Source organism: Henckelia pumila, chromosome 1, assembly GCF_033568475.1.
Source record: "Henckelia pumila isolate YLH828 chromosome 1, ASM3356847v2, whole genome shotgun sequence".
Taxonomy (NCBI): domain Eukaryota; kingdom Viridiplantae; phylum Streptophyta; class Magnoliopsida; order Lamiales; family Gesneriaceae; genus Henckelia; species Henckelia pumila.
In genome coordinates this window covers 113708534-113733059 of record NC_133120.1, presented here as the reverse complement: position 1 = coordinate 113733059, position 24526 = coordinate 113708534, and the positions used below count along the sequence as shown (strand labels likewise).

The 24526-nt window shown below is 40.4% G+C and overlaps 1 protein-coding gene across 1 annotated transcript; it reads left to right on the top strand.

Annotated features, from left to right (window-relative positions):
• The first annotated feature begins 2156 nt into the window (after positions 1–2156).
• On the top strand, positions 2157–4226 carry LOC140876109 (NDR1/HIN1-like protein 6). Its single transcript, XM_073279978.1, has 2 exons — positions 2157–2944; positions 4081–4226. The coding sequence occupies exons 1-2, from the start codon at positions 2224–2226 to the stop codon at positions 4110–4112; spliced, it is 753 nt and encodes a 250-aa protein (XP_073136079.1). The 5' UTR covers positions 2157–2223; the 3' UTR covers positions 4113–4226.
• Positions 4227–24526: the final 20300 nt, after the last annotated feature.

The following is a 24526-nucleotide window of genomic DNA, read 5'->3' as shown; positions in this document are numbered from 1 at the left end:
TTATTTTAAAAAATACTTTTTTTTTTTACGGAACACACAAATGGTGCGTGCCACAATCCGCTACTATTAAACAACGAGTGTCCTCATACTTAACTTTAATTCACATGTTTTGGTCAGCTTTTAATTTTAATTCATATATTAATTTTCCGATCGTTTTGTATATTATTCTACATTTATGAAATGTGTTTAATCTGTAACGGGTTTGCGGGTCCAACCCAGACCTAGGTTTTTGGTAGGATTGAGTTTTTGATATACCGTATAAAAAATATTGGTATGAAAAAAATTCATACTGGTATCGATATTAAAACGCCAAAATTTTTTTACAGAAAAAATTCATACTCATACCGTATAGATACTGAAAAAAATTCGATATATCAAAAAAATGTCTATATATCGAAAAAATTTCGATACGGTATCCCAAAAAGTCGGTATTTTGGTTCGTTATCCCAGCCTTAGTTTTGGGTGCAGGGTTGGTCCAGCTTCAATTTTTTCCTTGGCAAAGGCGAGACCTAGGATTGACCACACTTGTCCCATACCCTTCATATAAGTCAGTATCATATGATTTTGATTATCAATGTTATTAAATTGCAGTTGTAATTTATAATTTTAATTACTTTTAATCGAGAATACTGAGTTGATGCTATATATGTACTGATCAAGACATCATATCCTCCTCTGATATGGCTTTTGCATATAATAGAGCTTCCTTCCCAGGAGAACCATCAACGTAGTATCGATTTTAGGAAGAGTTCCATAGATCAATCTCAAATTAAAATAGAGGATCGATCCAAAATAACGTAAAAAAATTGAAATCATCAGTTCAATATCTGTGTGGGTGGGTAACATTGAAATAAAAAAATAATGTCGACATTTTGGTAGAGTAATTAGTCTATTTATTATGATACTTTTGGATGTCTTTCATCACTGAAGTTCACAAACCTACTTTCCAGGGTTAGAATAATTTCCTGGATGCAATTATTTGGCGTGTAATTATTAATTTACCATAGGTAGAATAAGTAGGTGGCAAGTTACTGTTTTGATTCGCTAGTGATATGGTAATAAGCCCATTTTAAGTTATGGCTAAGCACATCTGTATTTTGGAGTACAGATCACAATTCACTGTGATTAGTACTGTTAATATATATGGAAAATAGATGCTGCAACCAAAAACTATATTTTATAGAAAACAATTTAAATACAGGCAACCATATATGATAAGGACATATAATTTGATTTTGGTAATAATAAATGCTAGGATCCTGACACCGTATTACCTACGGTTGAGCCTCGACTAGAATCGAACCTAGCTATTTTCTTGGTTAGCCATGAACCGAACGGACGTATTATATGATCATACAAAGTTTTACACAATATAAGTATCTAACTGGAATTACCTAGTGCAAAATTTATATTGCATAAAAAAATTGTACTATATAAAATTTAAATCTTTTATCCAACAGAAGGCGATATACCACCTATGAAAGATTAATGCAATTTCAAGAGGGTTCATTTTTCGTAGCAATATATTTGCGCGCGAACCTCGCACACAAAAATTATGGTTTACAGATTGTTAAGTTAATTCAAAGAGTTTACATATTACACACCTTAGAGTAGCGATTACAAATTTCTATGTCATTTAAAAATAAGAAAAATTGTAATTTTGATCTTTTATGTTTGTCACATTGTGATTTAGGTCATTTATGTTTGATATTTAAGTTTCAGTTCTGCATGTTCTGATTTTTGGCAATGAAGTTTAATCTTTTTTTTTTTTGAAAATGCTTACGTGATATTATATATGTCAGTTCAGCATCAACACTGAATTGGTGCGGCATCAGCGCCATATCGGAAAAATGTCTAATATTGCCAAAAAAATAAAGATAATGAACTAAAATTGAAATCTGAAAATATAGATCAACGAAATCGTAAAACGACAAACATACACACAAGACGAAGGAGTAATTTTCCCCCAAAAAAATGAAAAGAAGACAGTTGTACACACATACTCAAAACAAGATTTTCTTTATCCTTGCTTCGATAGTTCAATTATGTTCGCCCTTTTCAATTTCCATTAAACCACAGCCTCCCACTTTATATATCCTAATAATATCAAAAAATGAAAATAAAAATATTGATAATTATTATATATATTATTCGACATTCGTTTTAATTTCTTATTCTTTGGCTCTTGATCCAACACAACGATTTCTTTTCCAGTTCTTGAGAATGGCTGACAGAGCCCACCCAAACGCCGCCGCGAAACCACCGTCAGTGCCACGAACCCACCTCCCCAACCCCACCCGCCACCCACACCGCCCTCACCCCACCTCCCGCCGCCGTGGCAAGAAGCCCTGTTTCAGGTGCCGCCGCTGCTTATGCCTCACCTGCTTCTGGTCCTTGATTCTCCTCATCATCATCTTCATCCTCGCCGCCGTCTTGTACACAATCTACCAACCCAAATACTCCTCCGTCTCCGTGAACTCCCTCAAGGTCTCGTACCTGAACCTCACCACCAACCCCTCCGACGACACCACCCACCTCACCACCAAACTCAACCTCACTCTCTCCGTGAAGAACCCAAACAAAAAGATCACATTTTCCTACGATCCCTTCTCCATCTCCGTCCTTTCTAGCTCCGTTGAACTCGCCAACGGCTCTTCCACGGGATTCACCAGTTTACCCGGAACCATTTTCACGCTTCACGCCGCCATGGGACCGTATTCTCAGGTTATGGACACTGATTCTGTGAACTCACTCAATGCGGGCCTCAAGATGAAAAATGGGTTGCCACTGGAAATCGTGATGGATACAAATGTAAAGCTGAAGATGGAGAAGTTCATGAAGATGAAGGAAATTCGAATCCGAGTGAGCTGCGACGGCGTTTACGCGGCGGTGCCCAAGGCTAAAAATACGATCCCCGCGACTGCAAATAGTTCTAAAGCCAAGTGTAAGATTCATCTCAGAATCAAGATCTTGAAATGGACGTTTAAGTTATAATTACTTTCTAATATATTTACATTTACATTATAATTTGTTTTGTTTTGTTTTGTTTTGATTTTCTTTTATTTAATTTCTCTCTGTCTTCCTACATATATGTTAATTTATATGGTACGTACATGCATGCATGTATATATATGGGTATTTTTCTTGTGTATATTTTCTTAATTAGATAATACTTGGAATATATTTTAAAACTTTACTTCCGATCACCGAAATTATCTAACAATTAAGAGAGTTATAGAAAGCAATTAATTAATTTTTCTGCCCTACTTGTTTGGCAATAAATGAATCGAAACATTTAAACTGGCGGTTGCATTGTTGCTAGTAAAGAGGTCATATACGTTACATATATAATTATTTAAACATATATTTATCTTTGATTCATCGAGCCGCGACTCATATATAAAGTAAAAAAAAAATATTATACATAAAAAACCTTCGAGATTTTTTTATAAAGTAACAGCAAGATATTCTAGTGTAAAATCATATAGTTGGTAGAATGTCCCAAATATAATAAATTAATTTATTAGTTAATTGGGAAAATATCTGATTATATATATATATATATCATTTTTCATAATTTCTTGTAGAAACGATAATGATCTTGTAACAACCACTCCGCCATTTCACCTGAAAAAGAAAAAAGAAGAAAAAGTTGGCTACCATGTGTTTGACTTCAATTCAAATACTGTTACACATAAAGCTCATTCTACCTTCTTTATAATTACTGGTAGGTCATTTGTGTAATCACGATCTTCACTCTGAAAATAAGATTTTTAACATCTCATAATTTATAATAATTAGTTTCAAATTTGTCATATAATTTCCAATTCAAATATGTATACAATATGAGAGAACACTGGAAAAAAAAAAAAAAAACTTTTAAGTAACATTCGTTTCCTATAACGAAGCATCTTGATCATGTACTAAGCCAGATTTCTCTTCAAACCTCAACGGTTGTTGATGATCAAATCCCAACGGGCCATACGTGAATCCCGCGGCGTCGCGTTCTAGTTTAGTTTCTTCTTTTTTGTGCGGGACCCACGATCTAAAAACAGCGAGCTGACTACGAACGTAATTCAGTTCCGCGGTGCAGATCCGCAGACTTTGATTGAGTTCGCGTACTTTCCGGAGGCAACCCCCGACGGGATCGGCGGCGCGCGTGTTGGCCTCGAAGACGATGGAGTGGACGGCGCTTGGGTGCTTATCTAGGGGCAACTCGTTGAGTGTTCTTGATATGTTTTTGACTCCGAAGAGCTTGCGAACGTTGCGGAAGTCATCTTGCTTGTCTGCTGGGAAATGTGGGGCGAGTGGGCAGTCCGGTGGGCATCTTCTGCGCTGATATTTGCAAGCTGCGCATGCTTGCGCGACACTTCCGCCGCCGGGCACGGTGTTGCGAGTGTTTTTCGCAAGATTCATGCTCGTTTTTGTGAGTTTTCTGCACAGCAAAATCCGCCAGTTTTTATGGAGAAAACTATTTTTGGCTAATCACGGAACTTAGATTTGAATTTGGGATATGGATAGTGGGAGAAATTTTCGGGACGTGGTGTTTTTTCTGCGTTTGAAAAAAATAATAATAATTGAAATTTGTAGCGATAAATCATATCTGTTTCCTATGCTTGAAATTTGAAGCGATAAATCATATCTTTTTGTAATATTTTTATAGTAGGGTTTTTTTTTACGAAAACAAAAAATAAATAAATAAATTGTAAAATTTTAAAAAGACAAAAAAAAAATAGCACTTTACTAAATAAATAACAACAAAATATAAGATATATCAATTTTACAAAGTGCGTGGTATTTTCATAAAAAAAAAAAATCAAAAGCATAAAATGAGTGTTATTTGGGTAAATAATAAAACATTTAATGACTAAAAAATAGGAAGCCACGTCAAATGATTAATTTGTCTTATAATTTTGGTTATATTAAAAATTAAGTTTTGATATATTAATACGTAATTTCAAATCACATTTTATCTATTAATTAAAAGTTAGTTTGTTAGAACCTCTTTACTATAATAATATAATAAAATATATACGTATCTTTTATCTCTTGCTTCATAGATATATTTGATTTGATATATATTTCAAATTCTGATGATATAAAACGGGAGTCTTCCAAAATCATGACAACATATATATATATATATATATATATATATATATATATATTAGTGGTGATTTGCTTACGTATGAATTATGATTTGGCTAAGACTATGCTACACCCGGAGAAAAAACTCTTGGATCATGCAAGGGTCCACATAAAATCATGTGAGACCCACATGATTTTATGTGAGCCTCCCTGATCCAAGGATTGTGCTCCAGCAGGTGTGCTCATACCCGATCTGGACATTTCCTATTCCCAAAATTAAATCTTGGCATGCTTTTGTGTAATTTTCGTCTTAAATTTACGAAGTATAACAGAATCATTATATTTGTATTATATTATATTGAAAATAAAAAAATCGAAAACGAACTTATATAAAGTAAAAAAAAATACATTAATATTATTAAGTTCACTTCGTTTAAAAATTTCCTTGTACATAAATATGTTCTGTATTGGTTTATTGAATATTAATATGCATGCGTGGCTCCTGACAAAAATTGCTATCTATATATTAACGTAGAGTTTACTTCCAATAATGACATTGTACTGTTGTGATTATTAAAGTATTCAAGCTGGAGTGATATGATTCACCGACTGAATCAATCCAAAATCGATTCGAAACCAATTTTTGGTTTCAGACTATTAATAAATTAGATTGAGAAGCTTCAAACAGTGCTTCTATAGTCGGACTAGATATCGAATCGGTAAAATGTTAAAAAATGGTACGACAGGTTTAATAAAAATTTATTGATTAATAATATAATATAGTAATTGATATATATTTTAAATTTTAAAAACTTCAAATTAGGATTCCCATGTGTGAGAGAAAGCGTTTCGAACAAAATGACCCATTTTTTCCCGCGACCGGAATCCTTATAAAAAAACCAAAAACACCTTTGAAATATATTTTTAAAAAGTGTTCTTCAAGAACGCTCAAGAACACTTTTCTAAAAACACTTTTCAAGATGATTTTCAAAATTTGTATCCAAACACAAATTTAAAATTTTTTATACTTATAAAACATTAAAAACGTTTTTTAAAAACACGTCCAAACGGAGCCTATATATATAAATATTCATTTTAAAAAGTTTAAAATCTAAACCAAAACATATATCGAATCAAAAGATCAAATAAATAAATATATATGTACAAATATAGTTTAAACAAGAAAATAATAAATATAAGCTCAAAGTTTGGGAAAAAAAAATAAGGACATTGTTTATTTATTAAAAAAAATCTCACCAAAACTCAGTCATTATTCACTCATCTCCCTCAATTAATAAAAAAATTAGATATATATATATATATATATATATATATATAACTAACGATAAAAGTTAAATTTTAAATAGAGAAAATAATTTTGAAGGAAGAAATCTATTTAAGAAAATCAAATTAAAAAAATAAAAAAATGGACGAATCAGTCGGTCTGGTTTTAAACCTGTTCAAAGCCGCGGGTTCGATCGGTTTTTGACAGAGTTTGACCGATTTCTAACAGTTGACCGATCAAACGATTTTTGGGCATGGTCCCAACCAGACTCGTGACTGGTTATTGGACAATTATAATTTTTGGGGTTTTTTTATATGTAATTTAAAAAAAATTATATTTTGCACAAATAATATATGGCATGGGGTTTTCCAGTAATACTGCAAAACGCCCCTGCCAATAGAGGACCCTGCAGTAAAATTCAGGGTCCGCTATTGAAGCAAGCGGACGCTCACATTATTTTAATTAAAATAATGTCAGCGTCCGCTTGCTCACAGAAGGGGACGCTGCCACATAGGCAGCGTCCGCTTCTGTGAGCAAGCGATGAGCATGCTAATTATATTAATAATATAATACCAAGGTCCGCTTTTAATAAAAGCAGACGTTGATTCATATCGTCCGCTACCTCCTAATGCGGACGTGATTCGAGACACTCAAAATAATTAAATTATCAAGCATGTAAAAATCATCACAATAATACACAAAATTATCAAGCACGTATAAAATCACCACAATAATACACACAACCTCTCGACATTAAATCGTGATCTTTCCAGCAAGATTCCCAACTTTATCAGACAACTAATTCAGTAACATGATCCTGACAAGATTCTCATATAGCTTTTGACCACATTGAATAATGTGTTTAAACTTTTCAAAATTTGAAATCCAATCGTTCAACTTTCTATATAATAACAAATATTTTGAAGAATCATAATGTCTATCACTCTCTTTTACTTGAAGAAATTCTTCACAATTTATAAAAAATTATTCTTTCCTTTCCTTTTTTTCCTCCTTTCTCCTTCTCTCTTCGTAATACTTTTCTTGAAACTTCATCTCCAGTATGGATAACATTGATGTTCTTTTATATTTTGGTGGTCACGTTGTTGTTGAGAATGAGTCGGTTGAATATAGTATCCCGTATATTAGACCGATTCGAGTATTGCGATCAATTTCTTTGTTCGAGTTGGTTGAATATGTGCATAAAATGTTGGTCATTGATCCGATGAATTTTAGTCTGAAGCTGTCTACGAAATACTCATTCCTGGATAAATCAATATGGCATGAAATTCTAGTCGACCTTGCTGATGTTGACCCTCTGGAGTTTGTAATGCAATGCCCCAATATAAATGTATTGCACCACATGTTACAGAAGGATTGAGCAATATGGAGTTGAATCGTGAGGGTGGTTCGTGGGATCAACATATCATTGGTCCTTTTGAACATGTTCCTCCATGCTGGACAAATACGAGTCTGAGTTGGGATCAAAACGTCGGTGCAACAAATTTGTATTCAAACAACCAGAATTTTGTTCAACACGATGATGTTCCTAGAATTGATGATGGAGATGTTCCTAAAAGTGCTAGTGATACTGAACCAGAGATGTCATATGGGGAGTCTGGAGAAGATGACAACGACGCTGATGATTTGAATGATGATGAACGTGTGAACACACATGCAAATATCGATGAAGGGACGTCATCTCGTCCACAACCTCGTCAAACATTACAGAGACAAGTCGTACCATTTATCTCCACTGATTCTGAGATGCCCTCATTTTACAATAAATACTTTGGAGAAGAGACTCCGGATTCCATCGGTGTACCTGTCGGGGCACGAGCAAGTTATTACAATCCGGAAAGAGGAGAACTTGGTGTAAACATGTTATTTAAAGATAAGAATGATCTCATTGCTTCTGTGAAAGATTATTCAGTCAGAGTTTTCAGGCGTGAATATCGTGTAGTCGATAGCACACGCATTCTGTGGAAGGTACAGTGTAGAAATGATTCTTCTACCGCTCGATGTCGTTGGGGTCTTCGTGTTGGAAAACGGTGTTCAGATCAATTAGAATTGATACCCGGTGCAGCGGAAGTTTAAAAATTTATTTTATTAATATGGAACGATTCCATATCTGGGTATCAAAACTTTTACGATTAAATTGTGTAAGTAAAATAAATAATCACAATTAAATATTTTACCTTAAAATCTCGAAGCGAGATTATGGACACAAACAGAATTTAATCTGCCCTTGTTGTATATCCCTGGAACTGATGAACGAACGTTTCTTCAATCAGGTCCACGAATAGAAAACAAAACCCTCTGATTGACTGCACTAGAAATCAATCACAAGCCGAATTTTTCTCCGAAAGGGACAGAGGATTTCGAAAATCCCCTTCAAATATTTAGAGTGTAATTTCAAAAATTATAAGACACAATGTGTTTTATTTTCGAACCCAACACCTCTATTTATAGATAATTTCTAGTTATAATTGTATCAGGACTCTAACTCCTTAAAGCCCACAATCCATAACTTAAGCCCAACAAGCCAAGCCCGTTGTTATAGAAATTAATATAAAATTCATCGTGACTCCGATTGATAAACTGATTTCACCAATGTGCACAGAAACCATTTCTGCATCTTTTAGAGTCAAGATAATTTTTCTGAATCCGAATTCAGTGATTTCCAAAAATGTCCATCCCTATGTCATTTTAGGAAATCTCACTCCCTCTAGTTAAGAAGTCCAACTTCTCTTTCATTAAATTTAACTCTTTAAATTTAACTATCTCTACGGGGTTTTAGTAATCCATTACTTGTGTAACCCTCAATGGTTCAGGAATACAGCTAGCCGTGGGCTCACAACTCCTTGTGACTCGGAACAACAATTTCCGACTTACCCATCGAATCATGGTAAGAGCGCCTAGCAACATCGCCCCATGATTCCCTAGGTATTACTGATAGTGCCTGCAAGAACCAGTAGATTTTGGTTAGAGTACAGTACGGTCCCTTCATCCATATATCCCGATCGAATCAACAACCATTGGTATATCGAGAGTCGTTCGAGATTCGATAACTATGCATTACATCTTGGAGATCAAATAGTGACATCGCATGTGTTACTAGGATAACCAATTAACCTAAAAAACATCATGTACTCTGGCCAGAGATTCGTCACACTAATATCTCCTCAGATCGCATAGGATATCCACACTCGCAAGTATGTGGTGAATCCTTGACAACAAAGCATCGACTCCTATATGTGTCGTAACTATGCCCAATCCCGACACCTGATGACCCCAATAGAGTCGGTACACGAGTCAAAGTACAGTACTAGCATATAGAGTCTCAATGATGTTTCAAGTAATAAGGACTAATGGTGTACAAACAAAACCGCGGACTTTATCCACTCGATAAGTGATAACCACTTGGAAAGTCCGAATAGGGTAGTTCGATCATTCATCATATGAATATCCATTTGCATGCTTTGAACATCTCTATGTTCCATACCAATGAAACGTGGTACTCGGCATCGCAAATGCTAGTCTCAATCTCGAGCGATCCTTATCCTTATTTGCGGACGGCTCAATTGACTAGGAACAGTTTAGAATATACAGTGACTATAAGATGTGTTTCATGATAGCCATCCCCATGTGCTACCACATCTTACATACACTATAGTATATTCAAGGTCTTTATCAAAACAATAATAGTATATCATAATATAATAATATGAAGAAAGATAAAGTCAATGCCATTATAAAAGTGTAAATTATATTAAACAAAAGATTGTTTTACATAGAGTCATAAAAGACCTTAGCCACAAGTTGGCTAACCGGGCACCCACTCTTTCAATCTCCCACTTGCCCTAAAGCCAACTAGTCATACTACGTAATCCCATTGCTTCGCGATGTTTGTCAAACAATGGTCCTGGCAAGGGCTTAGTAAGCGGATCAGCGATATTGTCTGTAGAGGCCACTCTCTCGACACTGATGTCTCCTCTTTCCACAATCTCCCGGATGATGTGGTATTTCCTCAGTACGTGTTTGGACTTCTGATGAGACCTTGGCTCCTTTACCTGAGCAACGACACCCGTGTTGTCACAGTACACCGGGACTGGACCAACAACTTCAGGAATTACACCCAACTCTTGGATGAATTTCCTTCTCCAAACCGCCTCTTTAGCAGCAGCTGATGCTGCAATGTATTCTGCCTCAGTGGTGTAATCCGCTGTGGTGTCTTGCTTGGAAATCTTTCAAGAGACAGAACCTGTAGTGACCCTGCATGGAATCACCTACTAACTGGCAACTAATAGCATACATTAAACTTAATACAGCAAAATACTTAACAGAGTAAAAACGTGCGGAAACCTAATCCATAATTAACATATCAGCTTAGTAATATAATCCAGGCTTAAATCTGTAGTGATACAACCATATCGAAATTCTTAAAAGTAAACATTATACAGCTAATAAATCGTGCTGTATAAAAACTTTCAAAGCTCCTGCTCCCTAGTCCTGCCTTGAACTACCAGCTCCGTCCATCCTACGACCTGCCCCATGGAATAGGGTGTCCAAGATAACATCTAGGACGTGAGCGCTACGCCCAGTACATAGACATGAGTAAACATATGTATATAATGCATGCAACATGATGACTGGTACAGGGTCATCTGAAATGTCATGCTCAGTACCGGCGCCATATGAGTGCTGCCACCGCACGGATCAACCTCTGGGTGCAACCACACTCGTCTAGTACACCAGAGTAGACAGACATAAATGCCCCCGCCGTCGCGGTACTCTCAGTGACAGACTATCGAGTATAGAGATGAGCGGCTCTATAATCAGGTATAACAAGGTATAGGCTCAACGTGTATATGCACATGACATATGGATATAGAAAGCGGTAAATCATATATCATGCCATATAATAATGCCAAATAAATGCAACATATAAACATGTATACTCGCTGGCAATCTCAGTCAATGTGTACGTACCTCTAGGCTAGTTCAAGTATAATAGATCCTAGGTTCCAAGCCTATATTTAAAAGTTCACCGTATCACTACATAAATTCTATAAGCCTTAACTAAGCTAATAAGTACTCCCAAAACTTAAATAGATTCCCGGACCATACCTTCGTCCGTAGTTAGCCCTTTGGAGTCGCTAGTCCCGGATGACTATAACCACACCTTGGTTATTCCAGAACCTCTATTATAATCGATAGGACCCTCAAGTGTATATCTCACACTATATAACTGAAGAAGGAAACGCGGGAATTCGTATTTCAAAACTGAAGCAAATGAGCCCTATTTATAGCCAAAATCTCGGCAACGATCGGAACCACCGATCTCGGGATCGGAGCTTTCGATTCCAGCTCATTCTGTGCATGTCCGACACGTCGGGATCGGAACTACCGTTCCGGGATCGGAACTTCCGATCGAACCCCCGATCAACACTTGTCAAAACTCACGGCTGAGTCATCGAGCATTGCTGGCTGGCTGAGATCGGAACCTCCGTTCCTGATCGGAACGTCCGATCCCCGTGCATCCGATCTGCTTCCGAAATGGTCAGGATCGGAGCTTCCGAACTGGGATCGGAGCTTCCGATCTGGCCCAAAGTCAAAAGCCCAAATTCCTCTTCCGAAGTCCAATAACACTCCGAAATAGATCAATTACCAACCCTTAATCATGTTTAACATATTATTATCTTAAAATGGGTTCCGGGTTACTACATTCTCCCCACCTTTAGATATTTCGTCCGCGAAATAACATCTAAAGATAAATCAAGATAACAATATGAAACAACAAACCATGTCTTATTACAACAACGGTAATTACATCTTATATGGTAATCAAAAATACAAAGCAAACAACTCAGGATATTCTGCTCGCATACAACTCTCAGTTTCCCAAGTTGCTTTTTCAACGCCTCGGCGCTGCCACTGTACCATCACAAGTGGTATAGTCTTGTTCCGAAGAACTTTCTCCTTCCTGTCTAGGATACAGATTGGTCGTTCAACAAAAGACAGATCTGGCTCTAGCTGAATATCAGTAGATTGAATCACATGAGATTCATCAGCTATGTACTGTCGAAGCAACGACACATGAAAAACATTGTGTATACTGGAAAGAGATGGCGGTAAAGCCAAACGATAAGCAACATCTCCGATCTTCTCCAGTATTTGGAAAGGCCCAATGTAACGAGGAGACAACTTGCCTTTCACACCAAATCTCATCACCTTCCTGAAAGGTGATACTCGCAGAAAAACATATTCACCAGGCTCAAACTGAAGTGGCCTGCGGTGAATATTCGCATAACTGGCTTGTCTATCTTGAGCAACTTTGATCCTATGCTTGATCAAATCTACCTTGTCTACAATCTGCTGCACCAATTCAGGACCCTCGACTTGCCGTTCCCCGACTTCATCCCAGAATAACGGAGTACGACACCGTCGACCATACAATGCCTCGAAAGGTGCCATATCAATACTACGATGATAACTGTTATTGTAGGCAAATTCAATCAAAGGTAACTGATCCTGCCAAGATAAGCCAAAATCCATGACAGAAGAACGTAGCATATCCTCCAGCGTACGAATAGTGCGCTCTGACTGCCCGTCAGTTTCCGGATGATACGCAGTGCTCAAACTCAGAGTGGTACCCAACGCCTGCTGAAAACTACCCCAAAAACGTGAAGTAAATCGCGGATCTCTATCACTGACGATACTTACTGGAATCCCATGTAATCGCACAATCTCCTGGATATATAAGCGTACCATGCGATCATAAGAATACTCCCGGTTATAAGGAATAAAGTGTGCTGATTTCGTCAAACGGTCAACAACGACCCAGATAGCATCACACTGACGTGAAGTCACAGGCAAGTGGGTAACAAAATCCATAGTCACGTGCTCCCACTTCCATTCGGGAATCTCAAGATTCTGCAGTAATCCACCTGGTCGTCGATGTTCAGCCTTGACCTGTTGACAAACCAAACATCTCGAAACAAATTGATACACACTTCGCTTCATCCCCTTCCACCAGAATCTAGTTCGCAAGTCCTTATACATTTTCATACTTCCAGGATGAACTAATAATCGACTCCTGTGAGCTTGAGATAGAATATCATTCCTGAGCTCCGCAACATTAGGTACAACCACTCTATTGGATAGGCACAATAAACCATCTGCCTGAAAATGGAATCCAGATGTATTAACTCCATTGGCTAGACGTGCCAATCGCTGAGTCTTAACATCAGATATCTGAGCATCTCTGATCCGAGAATACAATGCTGGCTCAGATAGAATAGTATACAAACGAATCCCATTCCTCCCTTTCTTGTACTTGAGCGTAAAACTCAATGAACAACATTCTTGAATCATATGAGATATTTCATTAGTCTGAAGTGCAGACAGTCTCACCTGCCGACTCAAGGCATCAGCAGTAAGATTAGCAGAACCTGGATGATATTTGATTTCACAATCATAATCCTTCAGGAGATCCATCCAGCGTCTCTGTCGCATATTCAACTCTGCCTGAGTGAATAAATACTTCAAACTCTTGTGATCCGTAAATATCTCAAATTTCTCGCCATAAAGATAATGTCTCCAAATCTTGAGCGCAAATACAATGGCGGCTAACTCGAGATCATGCACTGGATAATTACTCTCATGCAACTTCAACTGTCGAGAAGCATAGGCAATAACATGTCCATGCTGTGTCAAAACACATCCTAACCCCTGCCCAGAGGCATCAGTATAGACAACATAACCTCCTGATCCAGAAGGTAGAGCTAGCACAGGTGCAATAGTAAGACGTCTACGCAGCTCGTGAAATGACTCCTCACAATCCGAGGACCAAATGAAGGCAACATCTTTCCGTGTAAGCTGAGTCAAAGGCCTGGCCAACTGTGAAAAATTCTCGATGAACCGACGGTAATATCCCGCTAGACCCAAGAAACTACGAATCTCAGCAACCGTCGTCGGTCGAGACCAGTTCAGCACTGCCTCTATCTTACTAGGATCAACAGATATCCCTTCATTAGAAATCACATGACCGAGAAATACTACCCGATCAAGCCAGAATTCACACTTGCTCAATTTCGCATATAGCTGCTTATCTCGTAACATCTGTAGAACAATCCTCAAATGTTGTGCATGCTCATCCTTGTCATGAGAATAGACAAGAATATCATCTATGAAGACGATGACAAATCTATCCAGATAATCTCGAAATACCTGATTCATTAGATTCATAAAGACTGCCGGTGCATTCGTCAAACCGAATGGCATCACTAGAAACTCATAATGCCCGTATCTGGTCCTGAAAGCAGTCGTAGATATATCTGAGTCTCGTACCCGCATCTGATGGTATCCAGATCTCAGATCTATCTTCGAATAAACAGAAGTACCCTGTAGTTGATCAAACAGATCATCAATCCGCGGCAAAGGATACTTATTCTTGATGGTGACACGATTCAATTGCCTGTAATCAATACATAATCGCATCGATCCATCCTTCTTCTTGACAAACAAAACAGGTGCTCCCCACGGAGAAACACTCGGACGAATATATCCCTTGTCAAGCAGATCCTGTAACTGCTGTTTCAATTCCCTCATCTCTGACGGTGCCAGACGATAAGGTGCTCGGGATATAGGCGTAGTTCCTGGTACTAGATCAATACCAAATTCAACCTCTCGAACCGGAGGAAAACCAGGAATCTCATCAGGGAATACGTCAGAAAACTCGCTGACAACCGGTAGCTGATCAATACCCGTACTACTCATGGACATATCAACTGCATAGATGAGGTAGCCCTCCCCACCTGACTCCAAGACATGCCATGCCTTCAGAGCCGAAACAAGTGGCATCGGAGGTCGCGCACCCTCACCATAAAAGTACCAACTATCACCCTCAACGGGATGAAACTGTACCAGACGCTGATAACAATCCACAGTAGCGTGATACAAAGTCAGCATATCTATTCCCAAAATACAGTCAAAATCCATCATCGCTAATATCATCAAATTAGCCGATAACACATTACCCTCAAACTCCAGAAGGCAACCCATCACTAGACGCTTAGTTACTATCTCTTGCTCCAACGGAGTAGATACAACTAAATCCATATCTAATGATACATAAGGTAATCTATGTCTCTTAACGAAGCGACTAGAAATAAAGGAATGTGATGCTCCAGTATCAATTAATACAAGTGCAGGAATACCACATAACAAGAAGTTACCTGCCAACATGCGATTGCTTCCCTCAGTAGCCTGCTCCTGAGACAGAGCAAACACTTGCCCTTGAGTCTGGGGACGATAACCAGAAGAACTCTGTGGTGCTGGCTGCTGACGTGGAAAAGTAGAAGCCTGAGATCCAACCTGGGATCCCGATCCACTAGCAGAACCCATGCGCTGAGGACAATCTCTCCGCAGATGTCCCTGCTGACCGCAAATATAACAAGCACCAGTAGCTCTCCGACATGAAGCTGCAGGATGCTTCCCACCACAATGGCTACAAAACTCCTCCTTCTTCTTCTTCTTCCCAAAACGGAAAATACCTCGTGAACCACGAGATCCAGATGAAGTAGTAGGAGTAGAAGAAGACGTAGGTCCGGATTGCACAACAGATTGAGCTCGAGGCTCAACAAATCCACTAGGCTGTGCTGGCATCATCAACTGTCCACGCCTGTTGCTGGTCTCCACAAGACGGCAACGGTTTACCAAAGTCTCATAAGATACCGGGTCATCACAGACGACAACCTGAGAGTAGATATCTTGGTTCAGGCCTTGCAGAAAGATATCATATTTCGACGCATCACTCTCATTGATATGAGGACTGAAAGGTAGCAGATCAAGAAATCGCTGTTGATACTGATCAATAGTCATTGATCCTTGCCTCAAAGTAAGCAACTCCATAGATCGTGCTTGGCGAACAGCCGGAGGAAAATATAATTTCTGAAACTCCCGACAGAAATCCCCCCAAGTCACCTGTCCTCTCTCAGTACGTGCCTGAGCAACCTTGGCATCCCACCAAAAACGTGCTCTATCCTCTAGAACGAATTCTATAACTTCCAGTTTCTGCTCCTCAGTACACTCAAAAGCTCGGAACGTGCTCTCAAGTTTAGACATCCAGCATCTAGCTTGTTCAGGATTCTCGCCTCCCACTAAGGGTTTCGGTCCTACCTGCATAAACTTATTGATAGAGTAGCGACGTCTACCCTCATGATGACGATGTTGATCATCCTGATGATGATGGCGACGATGATGATGACCACCTCCCTGGCCAACACTACCGTGACTCTCGTCAGCCATATCCTGAAAAGAATTGCACATTAAAATCCCAAATGCGCAAGAATTACTCAAGACTAAACTAAATCCCAAGTACTAATCCCAAAATCTATGCATGCTCTGATACCAAAAATGTAGTGACCCTGCATGGAATCACCTACTAACTGGCAACTAATAGCATACATTAAACTTAATACAGCAAAATACTTAACAGAGTAAAAACGTGCGGAAACCTAATCCATAATTTATATATCAGCTTAGTAATATAATCCAGGCTTAAATCTGTAGTGATACAACCATATCGAAATTCTTAAAAGTAAACATTATACAGCTAATAAATCGTGCTGTATAAAAACTTTCAAAGCTCCTGCTCCCTAGTCCTGCCTTGAACTACCAGCTCCGTCCATCCTGCGACCTGCCCCATGGAATAGGGTGTCCAAGATAACATCTAGGACGTGAGCGCTACGCCCAGTACATAGACATGAGTAAACATATGTATATAATGCATGCAACATGATGACTGGTACAGGGTCATCTGAAATGTCATGCTCAGTACCGGTGCCATATGAGTGCTGCCACCGCACGGATCAACCTCTGGGTGCAACCACACTCGTCTAGTACACCAGAGTAGACAGACATAAATGCCCCCGCCGTCGCGGTACTCTCAGTGACAGACTATCGAGTATAGAGATGAGCGGCTCTATAATCAGGTATAACAAGGTATAGGCTCAACGTGTATATGCACATGACATATGGATATAGAAAGCGGTAAATCATATATCATGCCATATAATAATGCCAAATAAATGCAACATATAAACATGTATACTCGCTGGCAATCTCAGTCAATGTGTACGTACCTCTAGGCTAGTTCAAGTATAATAGATCCTAGGTTCCAAGCCTATATTCAAAAGTTCACCGTATCACTACATAAATTCTATAAGCCTTAACTAAGCTAATAAGTACTCCCAAAACTTAAATAGATTCCCGGACCATACCTTCGTCCGTAGTTAGCCCTTTGGAGTCGCTAGTCCCGGATGACTATAACCACACCTTGGTTATTCCAGAACCTCTATTATAATCGATAGGGCCCTCAAGTGTATATCTCACACTATATAACTGAAGAAGGAAACGCGGGAATTCGTATTTCAAAACTGAAGCAAATGAGCCCTATTTATAGCCAAAATCTCGGCAACGATCGGAACCACCGATCTCGGGATCGGAGCTTCCGATTCCAGCTCATTCTGTGCATGTCCGACACGTCGGGATCGGAACTACCGTTCCGGGATCGGAACTTCCGATCGAACCCCCGATCAACACTTGTCAAAACTCACGGCTGAGTCATCGAGCATTGCTGGCTGGCTGAGATCGGAACCTCCGTTCCTGATCGGAACGTCCGATCCCCGTGCATCCGATCTGCTTCCGAAATGGTCAGGATCGGAGCTTCCGAACTGGGATCGGAGCTTCCGATCTGGCCCAAAGTCAAAAGCCCAAATTCCTCTTCCGAAGTCCAATAACACTCCGAAATAGATCAATTACCAATCCTTAATCATGTTTAACATATTATTATCTTAAAATGGGTTCCGGGTTACTACAGAACCGCCATTGAGCACGAATACAAATCCAGAGATTGATTTCGAGTCATCCACGTCACATTGGAAGCTAGAGTCGGTGTAGCCTTCCAACTTCAATTCTCTTTCTCCATAAACCATGAACACATTCTTAGTCCTTCGCAAGTACTTAAGAATATCCTTCATGGCTTTCCAATGCATTTGACCGGGATTGGCTTGATATCTGCTCGTGACGCTCAGAGCATAAGCTACATCCGATCTAGTAGATATCATTCCATACATGATACTACCAATGGCTGACGCATGGTATGTGTGTCATCTACTCTATCTCTTCGTCAGTCTTGGGACACATAGACTTGGATAAAGAAACTCCATGACACATAGGTAGATGTCCTCTCTTGGACCCATCCATTGAAAACCTTTTCAATATGGTTTCGATGTAGGTTGATTGAGTAAGTCCTATCATTCTCTTAGATCTATCTCTATAGATCTGTATCCCAAGAATATAGGAGGCCTCACCCAAATTCTTCATCGAGAATCTACTTGATAACCATATCTTTGTTGACTGCAACATCCCTACGTCATTCTCCATGAGTAGAATGTCATCAACATAAAGTACTAAGAATGTTACCGCATCCTTAACTATTTTCTTGTACACGCATGGTTCCTCCGGGTTTTTGATGAAACCAAAATCCTTTATTGTTTCATCAAATTTCTGGTTCCAACTTCTTGATGCTTGTTTGAGACCATAGATTGATCTCTGAAACTTGCATACCTTATGCTCGCTTCCCATGGATGTGTATCCCTCAGGCTGCGTCATATAGATCTCTTCCTTAATGTTTCCATTAAGAAATGCAGTCTTTACATCCATTTGCCATATCTCATAGTCATACCATGCTGCTATGGCAATAAGGATTCTTATGGACTTGAACATTGCGACTGGTGAAAAGGTTTCATCATAGTCAACTCCTTGTCTTTGAGTATAACCTTTTGCCACCAATCGTGCCTTGTAGGTCAATACCTTTCCATCAGGCCCAAGCTTTCTCTTGTAGATCCATTTGCACCCAATTGAAACAATTCCATCGGGAGGATCTACTAAAGACCAAACTTGGTTAGAATGCATCGAATCTATTTCCGATTGCATAGCTTCAAACCATAAATTTGAATCCGCATCAGAAATTGCTTCCTTGAAGTTTCTTGGATCACATCCAATGTCGGGTTCACTTTGATCCCCTTCAAGAAGAAGACCATATCTAATAGGAGGCCTAGAAGTCATCTCGGATCTCCTAGTAGTAGGCGTGTCTTGTGATGATTCTTGAGGTGTAGGATCGCTATTTTGTATCTCGGGTTCTGTAGTGACCCTTACCTGGATCACCTACTAAACAGAACTTACGCATGCAATGAACTTGATAAAACAGATATCAGAATAAAACTGCGGAAACCATAAACATTATACAATCCCAAGTAAAGGAATCTGTAATTTATCCAATAATATACAACCAAATCGAATAGCTGTATAAACCCAAACACAGTAATAAAACCTAAACGAAGCTCCAGTCGGCCAACCACTGACTAGCCTCTCCTGGATCCACCCTCCTCGTCCAATCGCAAACCTGCCCCATGGAATAGGGTGTCCAGAAAATACAGAGTACGAGACGTGAGCATAAAACGCTCAGTGCGAGAGTATGAGTATACATGCATGCAAAGTGAACTCCCTATAGACTCGAGGTCAAGGATCAAATAACAGAGACAGACCGGTCCCTGGTATGTAGCACGCTGTGCCGTCGCTTCAGGAGGTGGCTCCCATACCGAGATAACCGTGGAAACGCCGGACCCAAATCGATGGAAGTCCAATCCACTAACAGGATAGGGTACAACCCTACTAACAGACATCTCGAAAGAGATACAGCAAGATGCAAATGAATGCAGCATAATATCATGGCATATAAATCATGCAGTCACATAATACATGTATACTCAGTCAGGATATCTCGAACAGTACTTTCGTACCTCAAAACAGTGCAAGCTCTACCAACTCTAGGTCCACGCCTATAGTCTGCTTTACACTGCCAAATGATACTACTATCATCAAAGTGCTCTAAAAGCCTTAACTAAGCTATTGCATACTCCTAAATATTTATAGGAAGCAAAAGCTATACCTTCGTCCGTCGTTAGCCCTTTGATGTCGATGCCTCCAGAACTTGGGCACAACTCCGCTACGACTACCGAACGCCTCGCCGACCTCCGGACCAAGCCTAAGAAGACTAGAACAGCTCCAAAAGGACTAGAAAGAAAAGGCGAACTCGGAATTGGCAAATGAAAGTGAAGCCTCGGCCTTCTATTTATAGACAACGATCGGAACTTCCGATCCTTGATCGGAACGTCCGAACCTCGATCGGAACGTCCGATCCTGCCATCGGAGCTTCCGAAGATCCTGATCTACCACGTGTCAAAATATCACTTGTTGACTTCAGATAGGGGTGATCGGAGCTTCCGGTCCTGATCGGAGCTTCCGATCTAGCCACACGTCATGGCTGACGTAATACCGATCGGAGCTTCCGATCTCACCTTCGGAGCTTCCGAACTCTACCCAAGTAATTATGATTAATTCCTTTAATTACTCAATTAGGGTACGGGCTACTACATTCTCCCCCACTTAAGATATTTCGTCCTCGAAATCAGATCTTAAGTACCGAATGCAAAAACAAAAATCAGAACATTCTTTATTCAAATCAAACGTTTACAGAGTTTGCAACTGAATACAACTTAAAGAATGAAATCAAAACAACTCAGGATGGTCTTTACGCATCCTGTCCTCAAGCTCCCAAGTAGCTTCCTCAGTGCCTCGGCGCTGCCACTGAACTAAAACCAAAGGAATGACTTTGTTCCGTAAAACCTTATCCTTATAATCAAGGATACGAAGAGGTTTCTCAACATAAGTCAAATCCTTATCTATCTGAACCTCAGACCGCTGCAGGATATGAGATTCATCTGCCACATACCGTCGCAACAGAGATACGTGGAACACGTCGTGAATACTGGATAGATGCGGTGGCAAAGCTAGTCGATAAGCCAAATCGCCAATGCTCTCCAAGATCTCAAACGGACCAATAAATATGGGAGACAACTTGCCCTTAAGGCCAAATCTGAGAATCTTGCGGAAAGGTGACACTCTCAGAAACACTTTCTCCCCGACCTCGAACTGCAAGGGCCTACGCTTGATGTTAGCATAGCTGGCCTGACGATCCTGTGCAGTCTTAATCCGTTTCTTGATTTGATCAACTATGTCTATCGCCTGCTGGATAAACTCCGGTCCCTCAGCCTGCCTCTCCCCCACTTCTTCCCAGAAGAGTGGAGTACGACAACGCCGCCCATACAACGCCTCAAAAGGTGCCATCCCAATACTAGTTTGATAGCTGTTGTTGTAAGCGAACTCGATCAACGGCAAATGATCCTGCCAGGCTGAACCAAAATCCATAACGCACGCTCTAAGCATATCCTCTAACGTACGGATAGTGCGCTCTGACTGACCATCAGTCTCCGGATGATAGGCTGTACTTAGACTGAGAGTAGTACCCATCGCACGCTGAACACTCCCCCAGAATCTAGAAGTAAACCTGGTGTCCCGATCGCTGACAATGCTCACAGGCACTCCATGAAGTCGGACGATCTCCTGAATGTACATCCGTGCCATGCGATCCACAGAGTACTCTCGGCTATAGGCAATTAAATGCGCTGACTTGGTGAGTCGGTCCACCACAACCCAGATAGCATCACAGTTCCTCGGGGATACCGGCAAATGGGTCACAAAGTCCATAGTGATAAACTCCCATTTCCATTCAGGAATAGGCAGACTGTGAAGCAATCCTGCAGGTCGTCGGTGCTCTGCCTTGACCTGTTGACACACCAGACATCTCGAAACAAACTGATAAACACTGCGTTTCATTCCCTTCCACCAGAAACGAGTACGTAGATCCTTGTACATCTTGTTGCTCCCAGGATGAATACTCAACTTAGTGCGATGTGCCTGAGATAAAATCTCCTCTCGCAACTCTTCATCCTGCGGAATCACAAGTCTACCAGATAAACACAGAAAACCATCTGACTGATAATGAAATCCAGATGAACTACCCTCGTTAGCTAGACGAGCTAAACGCTGGGTCTTCGAATCAGACATCTGAGCATCTCGGATCCGCGAGTACAAGGCTGACTCAGATAATATCGCAAACATCTGGATACTCTGCATACCTTTCTTATGCTTGAAGGTATAACCTGAAGTACAACAGTCACTGATCGCACTAGACATCGAACAAGTCTGAAGTGCAGATAGTCGCACCTTGCGACTCAAAGCATCAGCGGTGAGATTAGCAGCTCCCGGATGGTACTTAATCTCGCAATCATAGTCCTTAAGCAAGTCCATCCAACGTCTCTGCCTCATGTTCAACTCTGCCTGAGTGAACAAATACTTGAGACTCTTATGGTCGGTGAAGATCTCAAATTTCTCGCCATACAGATAATGACGCCAGATCTTCAAAGCGAACACAATGGCTGCCAATTCCAAATCATGGACTGGATAATTGTTCTCGTGAAGCTTCAGCTGTCTAGAAGCGTATGCGATCACATGCCCATTCTGAGTCAGGACACAACCTAACCCCTGAAGAGAAGCATCCGTGTAAACTACATACCCTCCAGATCCTGACGGTAATGCCAACACCGGCGCAGAAGTCAACCGCCGTCGAAGCTCACGGAAATTCTCCTCGCACTCGGAGGACTACTCGAAATCCACACCCTTGCGAGTAAACTGCGTCAACGGTCGAGCTAACTGAGAGAAGTTCAGAATGAAGCGACGATAATACCCTGCTAGACCCAGAAAACTACGGATCTCAGCAACTGTCGTCGAACGCGACCAATTAAGTACTGCTTCAATCTTGCTTGGATCAACAGAAATCCCTTCCCTGGATATGATATGGCCAAGAAAGACCACTCTATCCATCCAGAACTCACACTTGCTCAGCTTGGCGTACAACTGCTCATCTCGAAGAGTCTGCAGTACTAAAAGCAAGTGAGAAACATGCTCTTCCGTATTACGCGAATACACCAAGATGTCGTCAATGAAGACCACGACAAACTTGTCCAAATACTCCCTGAAGACACGGTTCATCAAATCCATGAATATAGCCGGCGCATTAGTCAAACCAAATGGCATCACTAGGAACTCGTAATGCCCATAGCGAGTACGGAATGCAGTCTTGGATATGTCTTGATCACGGACTCTCAACTGATGATACTCAGATCTCAAGTCAATCTTGGAGTAAACTGACGTGCCCTGCAGCTGGTCAAACAAGTCATCAATACGAGGCAACGGATACTTGTTCTTCACAGTGACTCGATTCAGCTGCCGATAGTCAATGCACAGCCGCATCGACCCATCCTTCTTCTTCACAAAGAGAACAGGAGCTCCCCAAGGAGATACACTAGGACGAATGTAACCCTTGTCCAAAAGATCATGTAACTGATTCTTCAACTCACGCATCTCTGACGGAGCCAGACGATACGGTGCTCTAGAAATAGGCGAAGTACCCGGCATTAACTCTATGCCAAACTCGACTTCCCTAGCAGGAGGAAAACCCAGAATCTCATCAGGAAACACATCTGGAAATTCATCCACGACAGGAATGCTCTCTATCCCAATACTCTCAGCGGACAAATCAACTGCATAGATAAGGTAGCCTTCCCCGCCAGACTCTAGAGCTCGACAGGCTCTCAAAGCAGATACCAAAGGCATCGGGGGTCGCGCTCCCTCACCATAGAAAAACCAGCTCTCACTCCCCTCCGGATGAAAGCGTACTAATCTCTGATAGCAGTCCACTGAAGCTCGATAGGTAGTCAACATATCTATTCCCAGAATGCAATCAAAGTCGTCCATCGCCAGGACCATGAGATTCGCTAACAGAATGTTCCCTTCGAACTCTAAAGGGCAACCCATCACTAGACGTTTATCCAAAGCAGATTGGCCCGTCGGAGTAGAAACAGACATCACTACGTCTAGTGCAATGCATGGTAACTTATGCCTCTTAACAAAACGTGCAGAAATGAAGGAATGAGATGCACCAGTGTTAATAAGTACAAGAGCAGGTATACCATAAAGCAGAAATGTACCTGCGATGACTTTCTCATTCTCCTCCACAGCCTGATCATGTCTCAGGGCAAACACCTGGCCAGAAGCTCGTGGCCTCAAATGAGAACTCCCAGCAGACTGTCCCTGCGACCTCTGCTGTACGGTAGCCTGAGAACCAGA

What these genes read in the sequence shown, in the direction of transcription:
- LOC140876109 (XM_073279978.1), top strand. Translation starts at nt 2,224, where the DNA reads ATGGCTGACAGAGCCCACCCAAACGCCGCCGCGAAACCACCGTCAGTG. An exon ending in AAATAGTTCTAAAGCCAAGT is followed by an intron (nt 2,945 to 4,080) that starts GTAAGATTCATC and finishes AACGTAATTCAG; the next exon opens with TTCCGCGGTGCAGATCCGCA.